Source organism: Cladophialophora immunda (genome assembly GCF_000835495.1).
Source record: "Cladophialophora immunda strain CBS 83496 unplaced genomic scaffold supercont1.1, whole genome shotgun sequence".
Lineage (NCBI taxonomy): Eukaryota > Fungi > Ascomycota > Eurotiomycetes > Chaetothyriales > Herpotrichiellaceae > Cladophialophora > Cladophialophora immunda.
Window position 1 is genome coordinate 1,341,668 of NW_015622541.1, and position 9,096 is coordinate 1,350,763.

The window sequence follows — 9,096 nt, forward strand, 5'->3', positions numbered from 1 at the left end:
TACGAAGAACCGATGGAGCAGCAGCTACTCCTCGCGGGACCTCAAGACCATGTTTCTCCCACTCTAGCTGCTGAAACGAACCTTCAGTCTCGAGGAAAAAGAAAATGGCCGCCAACCGACACTGGCATGACCGTTCGAGGAGCGTTTCCACGCAAGAGAGCCTTTGCCGCTTGTCAAGTGTGTCGAGCTCGTAAGACTAAATGTGACAATGCCTGGCCAACTTGCGGAACCTGTCAAGAAAACGGGTCGACATGCAGTTATCCTGACCCGACCGTCAATCATGCTTCGTCAGTCCATCCCTCTCCGCCAGGTCGCGACTCATGCGTGGACTCATCAAAATCTGACAGGATTTCAGGTTCGATCCAGCTGGTTTGACTATTCTTGATCGGTTGAATTACCTGATCGACATAGTTGAGTCTAATGAGACTGCAAAAGAAGGGCAAACCGATGTCACCTCGGCCGTTACGGACAATGGACCCAACGGTCAAGATGCTGAAGCGTCGTCAATTCCCGAAACCGTCTCTGATACGGTGGGAACCACCAGTAGCCTCAAACAACCCGTACGAGCCTCACGCGGCGATAACCTCAATAGTCATCTCCCACAATACTTTCACGGCTCCAGCGAGGACATCTTGGACTGGCCCATATCCCAGTCTAGACACAACCGAGAGCAGATTGAAAGACTTATATTCGACCCTGCTCTGCATTCTGATCTTGAATATTCCAGCCCGGCCGCCCGCTCCGTCTTCTCTCCCATTTCGCCGAGGGATGCGTTAGAAGAACCCCGACGCCGCCTGAGTACAACGCGAGGCATCCGTGAAGAGGATGTTTCAGAGCTAGTGGAGAGATTTCTGACAAATGTTCATACAAAGAACCCTATACTTGACCCCAATGGTTTGAGGGGAATGGTCAAGTCCATTGCGGGAGAAGGTTTCGGTTGGGACGCTCGCACATGTTTGGTGGTAGGTCTGACCTCGACACTTTTGTATACAGAGTATTAACGCTGGACTCAAGCTTCTAGCTTGTGCGTGCTCTGCTATCTCTTCACCATTTATCCGAACAAGTATCACGGGCCGTAGGCTGTATAACTGTCTCGTCGATACCCCGGAGTATGCAACGGCAGAGGCATACTATGATGCCGCACGAAAACGCATTGGTCTGCTCACCAACACACAGTTGGCGACAGAATGCCATTTTGTTGCCGGAGTCTATGAGATGTATTCGAAGCGGCCCCTTCGGGCATCCATCTCCTTCAACAGAGCTTGCGTCGCCTTCCAAGCATTGACGTGGATGCGATCCGAGCACTGCCTAGATGGAAGCCGATTGGAAAAGGCTCAGAAAAGTCGACTTTACTGGTAGTGCCTCAAGTCGGAACAGTATGTCTAGCATTCTGATACATCGAGCCGATCAAAGATGCTGACCACAACCCCCATTAGCGAGATCATGGTGGAGCTGCGCTTCCCTGCGTCCGGACTCACTACACTCAACTATACCCAAGCCTTTCCACCACCTCCTGGGGTTTCTAGAGAGGCCCATCGTTCGTGGCATCCATCAGAAGACAACCAAGCTGATACTGTCAGTGCGGGCAATCTCGAGCCCGAGCAAGAAAGATCTTGGTATTACTACTTGGCGGATATCGCAGTCCGTCGCATCCTTCAGAGAGTATTTGATTTGTTCTACCGATCATCTCATCACGTCTGGCTGCAAGAGGACTTTTCGCGACTGATTTGGTCAGCGGAGGAGCTGGACCAGCAGTTGACCCAGTGGTAAGCAAGCCACTTCTCAGCCTCCACTCATCCCCATGCCAACATCAGTCTTCTTTCTCTAGGTGTGACAACCTCCCAGAGCCTGTTGCATTCCGCCATGACAGCATGTTCACCCTTCCTAACCAATTCCTGCTGAAGCTTGACGCCAATGTCGACTACTTCAAAACCTACCACTGCCCGCTTGGCATGGTGCGAGTGACGGTGGAAAAGGCATGGGGCTTTGCGGAGGAGGCCAAGTCATCCGCGAAAAGGCTGTTCAGCAAGTTGACTCGGGCCGCTCCAGACTGCTATGCCAAGGTCGATGTGGGTGGAGAGGCACCGTGGAAGACAGCCACGAAGAACAACACGAACAGCCTAACGTGGAACGAGACGCATGATTTTGTGGTCAGTGATATGGATCAGTGTATCAAGGTGGATGTGGAAGACGAAGACATCAACGGAGATGATGAAGTCGGCCTTGCGGTGACAACAGTTCGAGAGATTTTGGTGGCTGGAGGTCGACAAGAACTGCCATTGGTTCACAAAGGGGAGGAAACAGAAGGCAGGGTCTCAATCTCCTGCCAATTCTTCAAGTACGTGGCCGATGCCGGCAGCCTCACTGCTTCCGACCACAAAGGCGATGGTCGCGTCTCCGGCATAGCTACCATCCTGGTTGCAAGCGTATACGGCATAAAGGGCCAGCGTGAAGACCTGAAGCCAAGCGTTGTAGTGACTTGGGGCAAGACTCAACGGTTCCAGACCGTCGTCAGGGCAGATGCTCCCGGTACCGACATCAGCAATCCCGCGTTCGACCAGGCTTTCCGAGTTCCCATTACAACAGACTCGGTGGGTAGCAGTCCGGACGACTTTCGTATTGCACTTCTGGACGGCGAGAAGGAGATCGGAGGTGTCGATATACCTTTTGCGAGTGTGGCGAACACACCGGGTAAGATCCTTCAGCAGAAATTTGACGCTGGTAATGGGGCCACCGTCAGAGCTAGCATTCGCCTGAGAGGCATCGTTCCCGAAGAAATGCCAAAGGCAGCGCTTGCTGACAGAAGCAAGCAGTGATACAGCGACAATATGACAGCTTTCGTACTTTAGACAGACCTTGAATATCCCTTGAAAACAAGTTCTACAGAGAAGTACAAGAAGGCAAGATTAGAACATGTCATATAAAGCGTAGTAGGTGTGCTTACTAACGAAGTGGAAGCGAGAACGAGTATTAATTGAGAAGGAGTGGGCACAGTACTCCGTAAGGCATCTCTTACTGCGAAGGCCAGAAGTGGGGTGCTGCATGGGGTCAGAAGCCTGCTCTGGTGAACCACCTCGTTTTCGGGCGGTAGATGCTTGGCCCACGGTGAGTGGTGCACAGCGACTTCCTAATCCTCTCTGAGCCTCCCTGGGAGATGGTAGGGTATCAGGAGCCGAAGCTGGCTTCCCACGCCTATCTCGATGAAGCATGGCTGCTCTTCGGCCCGCTTTGTCTGCCGGCGGTGACATGCACATCTCTTTTTTCTATTGCCCTTGCGTGTCGACCGACCAGATTTGAGCGGTGACAGACTGTCGCTTTTCTGATCCTGAGACGGCCCTTGCGGATGATCCCTGATTTTTGGGGTCTCAAGTTTTCGCCAATCCAAGTTGCACTTCGTGAAAGCAACCACTTTCAACTCTACATTCGGGATCATGACCATTTCGGGCGGAGATGCACAGAGCCTCGCGCTCGGCGCCTTTTATCGGCTTGGCCGAAAGGGTTGCCGAAAAAGTGTTCAGGCCCCCTAGAATGCAGGGGAGTCTCGTATCGCACGAGCGCCCTGGGCCTTAACCAGAGACATTAGCCCTCAAATGACGCCTTTGGGGGCTGCCTCGGCTTGCCGTTGGTTGATCTTTCCACGCCAACCATAACCGCTAACAGAGGAATAAGTATCAACACCATGCCACGCCAAAGCCAACTATCGGTTCCCTCGCGTCAAAATCATTACATACCCAGTTTGGTGCCTGTGCCCGCCAATGTCGTATCGCGGAAAACCCACCAAGGCATGCCAAAAATGCCGTTTACGCAGAGTCAAGGTGAGCGTCCCAATACAACCAGCACAACACGAACTCCCACTCCCTGAGCCGCGCCTTCCAATGTTCCTTGGGGAGATCCAGCAATAATGGCAACCACCCTTATGTCATTTGTTGAATGAGGGCGTCACAGCCCTGCGTTCCTTTCTCAGCTGTTTACCTGCTCATGTCTTGCATCCAGTGCGATCTGGCGTCACCAGTATGCCAGCAATGCGAAAAGATTGGCCATGAATGCCAATATCGCGACTTGTTCGACATATTCCACAAAGATGAGACGTCTCTTGCTAGAGATCATGCACGGGAGAAATGGCGAAAACGGTCGACGAAGAGTGCAAATCGCTCATCTAGCGGAGACGATGCTCAATCCAATTCCGACTCAACCAAACCTTCCCCCTCCAGTCCTCCTCTAGTGGATGCACTGCAGCTTCCTCTAGACGATCGCGCCAGGTCCCGCTTCTATTTCGACTTTGTCGACGTCCGCTTTCCTTACCTGGAAATACTAGTACCTCGACTTTTGGGGGCGACAGCGGCGGATTCCCTCTTGCGATGTACTCTCTCGGCCGTCTGCTATGCAAATTTTGCTGGCCGTTTCAATGACCGCCAGGCAGCACGAGCCGGAGCAACGCAATACGGCAAAGCCATGCGCCAATTAGCAGGAACCATAGGTGATCCAGCAAAGCTGAAGTCGTTTGACGTCTGTCTTTCCGTGTATCTTCTATCCATGTATGAAGTTCTCGCCGGAGACAAGCTGGACGGTACATGGCAAGCTCATCTTAAGGGCTGCGGAGACGTTCTCCAGATTTATAATCCCAGTTCAATCAACACCGCAGCCGAGAGAAGGTTTTACAGAAGCATGTACACTCAGCAGGTAAACCAAACCCCATTGTCCTCTCTGACGGGACCATTGACATTTGACCTAGCTTTTGAGGCACATGGGACAGTATAGTGCCCCGCCTGCGGACTTGAATCGCTCGCAGGACCTTTTACCGCCGATTGACAGTACAATACAAACCCTGTTAGATCTAGTTCTCCGAATCAATATAGTATGCGTCAACCTACAGCCAAATCATCAACCCAAGGGAGTCGATATCACCGGAGCCGATCACTGCCTGGAAGACGCAGTGGAGCTTGGTTTTCAGCTCCAATCATGGTATCAGTCTCTCACGGAGGATTGGTGGTGCTCAGCCAAACCAATAGCGACGACCAACAGATACCAGTGGATATCTGACCTACTCAGCTTCCCGGGCGCGCCAAAAATAATGCACCAATACTCGTCGCCGCACGCAAAATTCTGCAGCAACCTCTATCACGTGGGCCGAATCCACCTCAACCTTAGTATGATCGACCATCTCATCTCAGTCTACCCACCACAGCAGCTGGATACCGCAATCATAAAAGATCTATCCTCCAAAATATTGTCCCACATCGACGTCATCATGAAAAACGTCCCGTCAACTCTCGGTATATCGCCCTCTGGAGGTTCTGAGGATCCGAGAACGGTGAATGACGTACAAGGCATGAAAGCATATCATGTTATGTGGCCGCTAGTCAAAACTTCGAGATGCTTCAAACGAAAATCGATCAAAGCCGCAGACAAAGACGGCCGGGGCCGCTGGATCAAGCATGTGTTGGAATTTTTGGGGCGGGAGTTGAGTATCAAGAAGGCGGCTGCGCACGCGACCTATTTTTGAGGTTAGCGACGGTGACAGTGGTCCCTGGAAGACAAGAAAGCCTACAAACCAAGCGTATTGAATGGTAATAGGGGCTTATTTGCAAAGGAACACACGGATGTTATAGGAACACACGGATGTTATACATGCTAGTTCCAAGACATATGCCAGTCACTCAAATTCCAAGGACTTCCAGAGGGGAAGAACTCCCAATACGAACATCGGTACATGCAAATGTCGCAAAACAAGATAATAGCCAACCCCCAATCCGAAATGACTTTTTCAAAGGCACACACTTCCTTGTCTTCTCTGCACCCCACCTGACCGACAAAGTGATGCACTTGCCCGCTTTGCTCTTCAAGAACCTCCAGTCAGCCTTCTGCTCACTTATCGCCATCCCTCGAACTCAATTCAATATACTTCGACCGCTCGGACTACGCACCCCCATTGTAACCCATCAGCTGTCCATGCTCAGACCCGTAACCCATATCATACCCTTGCTGGTACTGTATCGGCTCATACTTCGCCCCTCCTCTATTCCCACCACGCCGTTTCTTGTCGGGATTATGACCCTGGCCGGTGAACAGCAGATAGAACGCCCGAAAGACACCCTGCACGATGTCAGTCAGGTTCATGGCGTCAAAGACCGCCCTCCAGACTGGCATTCGGGGCCCGTCAGAACGGTATTCGCGGGAGCGGTAGGCCCAATGGAAGAGGAGCGAGAAGAGGAGGGACTCCAGGGCGCAGAGCATCATCGGAATGCCGTAGAAGATGTCATCGTAGGTGTAGGTGGCCGAAGGCGTGAAGACTCTGGAGTTCAGGAAGCCGAAGAGGATCTAGTCCGTTCGTACATGTCAGGTCTGCCGTCCTGGCTTTCGATAAGCTACTCACTTCTTGGAGGAAGAGAAAAATGACAATTCCCTTGAGAGAGATGAGTTTGCCCAGCGCGTGGTGCTCGGGAACCATCTCCTTCTTGAGACGCTTGTAGAATCGAATCACCGCTTGGATGGCGCCTCCGATGATGAAGATGTCGATGAGCAGGAGCTGCACGCGTCATTTTGTTAGCACAATGAGAGACCTGGAACTGGAATAGATAGTCAAGACAGACCCAGATATGTGCGTAACGAGGGCTCAAAGAATTACTGCAGAATCTGTCTGCTGCTTGAGTTACGATCTCGACAATGGCTGCGATCGTTTTCGTGAGAGGAAACTGCATGGCTTGGAGGTATATGTACTTTTTGGGAGGGAAATGTCAGCCATGTCTCACGCATCGGAAGAAAACTTTGTCCAAAAACCCACGTTGTACCATTGTAAACTTCCTCCAGGTCGCGTATTGCCCTTTTTGTCTTTTGCCGGAAGGTTGAAGAAATAAGTTGATCTCTCAGCCTCATTTGGACAAACGTATTCGAGGTACAGAAGAAACAGTGCTGCAACACAGAACGCCTCATACACTTCGATGAGAGGTTTGATGTAAATCGAGGCGGAGTAGAACAGTACCGACAGCAAACAGACGATGGAGAAGATGACGGGCATAGCAATAATGCGCACATTCTGCCGTTGTTCTCTCGGTCGAGTGTATCGATGCAGGTGCTTCCAAATAAGGAGGAGGGCACTCATCGTGGTGAGACCCAGCGCTCCTGCGATGATGTATATCATGAGCCATTGAAACGTGATTCCAATGGAGAGAGGTTCGCCTTTGTCGTGGGCCTCGGGATGGGCGCAGGTGAAGTTAGAGTCGTCCGATCCTCCAAAAAGCCCGCGGACTTGGAGAAGGTGAGCCATGATTGACATAGTCGTAGTCTAGAAGTCCGTGGTAATGAAAAATCGAGGACCTTTCGCCGAAAGGACAAGTAGCGCCGACGAGGCGATGAAGCGGCTTCCTGAGGAAGCAGGAAAAGCAGCGCCGTATCGTGTATCTGATTCTGAGTGGCACCAATGACTTGATAAAGAATGAATCTCTTGTCTGAGTCAATGAGACGGGGGTAATGAGATGGGAGTTTTGACAAGTGAATATTCACTCAGAAAACCTGCCCGTCTCGTTTTATGTACGCTTCTGATCGCTCTGAGGCATTGCAAAGATGCAGGTTACAAACTCGAACTGTCTCAGCTCTTGGTGTTGATCAGGCGGCCTGCCGCTTCAATCAGTCCGTGGTAGACTTCGAAAAGTCAATTTTGAAACTTGACCAAATCCTTCTTTTGAGTGCTCGGAGATCTAAAAATGACGAAACAACAACATGGAAGGGGCCATGTCCCATTTCGTGCAAGGGACAAGTGCTATATTCGCTCCCTTCTCCGCAAATAGAAGTCGTCCGGGTAGATCTCCATCGGTTCAATTGTGGACAGTCACACGAGCGCGAGTTAAATCCAAAACAACCAGGCCTCCATTCGGTTTAAGAGAAGATCAAGGACTCAAGGAGTGGCTATGTGAGGCTGAGAGCGATATCATTGGGGAGTAGCACTTACCTCTTATGGCTTGTATTGACATGTAGTATCAAGGCTGCTGTCGCTGATGTTGCCACAAATTGACAAGGGTGGTGGGATGTGGATGCCTGAGTGCCTGGTACGACTCTCGCTAGTACTACACCTCGTCGCCCAAGTTACTCCAAACGGACAAGCGCGTCTCCATAAGCGGACAACATCAAGCAATGGGATTTCGGGATGTGCGCCTCGTGCCTCCACTCTAACCATCTAATTCGACCATCTGGATATGAAACAGCAAAAAGTTCCAATGTCTGGACAGGTTGGACATGTAGTGGCTCAGCGCGTTGGTGATGCAATACCAGTGCCTGTCATTGTGTACACGGTCTCTGGAAGCAGCGGTCCCCCGGATATTGCAGGGTGATCATTCCACAATAAGGAAATCGCAGATGGTGATGAGAAACATATAAACATCACTCGAAGCTCGTGACTGTTGTTTGTTCTAACTGTCCGCACGCCTCCTCTTCGCAACCTGGATAAATCTTAAAATATCCCACTTTCTCACAAATCAACACCAACACTTTTGGAAACAGCCATGATTCACTTGGCCCGACATGCATATAAAAAATACAAAAAGCACAAGGAAAAAGAAATGGATCGAGGCCGTGAACCACTTGCTGCGGATCGAGTATACCCTCCCGGAGACCAAGACATCTCGCAAAACGCGTCCCATTCCCATGGATCGACAAACAGCAACAGTATAGCCGAAGGTACGACACTAGTATATGGGTAGATCTTAGCGACGACTAACGAATAAGGCAGGGCAAGGAGCAACCCATCAACCTGAAAATTACGTTGCCGAGCTTGAGCAAAGAGGAAAATGGATTTTCATACCAGAGGGAGCTGAAAATGAGCAAAATCAGACCGGTTCTGTGAGAAGGGATATGACCGACAAACCTGTAGAGCTGGGATAAAAGGAAGAAAAGATGCTTTCGGGTTTTCTCAAGGTGGAAAATTGGACGTGGAGACTTGGAGGTAGAGCGAGAATTTTTCTCATCGCCACCATCATCACCATCATCAGCTTGGTCTTTATCATTGGTACAATTGTTGCGATGGAAGATAACCCACTGCAATCTACAAGATATTGCCACGGTTGTTGCAGTGGAAGTTGCGATTCTTGCAATACCTCTTGGACC

The 9,096-nt window shown here is 50.8% G+C and overlaps 2 protein-coding genes across 2 annotated transcripts; both read left to right on the top strand.

The window, feature by feature from the left end:
• Positions 1-208: 208 nt before the first annotated feature.
• On the top strand, positions 209-2,816 carry PV07_00396 (uncharacterized protein; the record flags this gene model as incomplete). The annotated part of the gene is made up of 5 exons (XM_016386844.1): positions 209-291; positions 356-962; positions 1,015-1,355; positions 1,437-1,766; positions 1,829-2,816. 5 exons carry the CDS (start codon positions 209-211, stop codon positions 2,814-2,816), a joined length of 2,349 nt encoding a protein of 782 aa, XP_016253772.1.
• Positions 2,817-3,722: 906 nt separating this feature from the next.
• On the top strand, positions 3,723-5,599 carry PV07_00397 (uncharacterized protein). Its single transcript, XM_016386845.1, has 3 exons — positions 3,723-3,815; positions 3,994-4,680; positions 4,733-5,599. The coding sequence occupies exons 1-3, from the start codon at positions 3,756-3,758 to the stop codon at positions 5,501-5,503; spliced, it is 1,518 nt and encodes a 505-aa protein (XP_016253773.1). The 5' UTR covers positions 3,723-3,755; the 3' UTR covers positions 5,504-5,599.
• Positions 5,600-9,096: the final 3,497 nt, after the last annotated feature.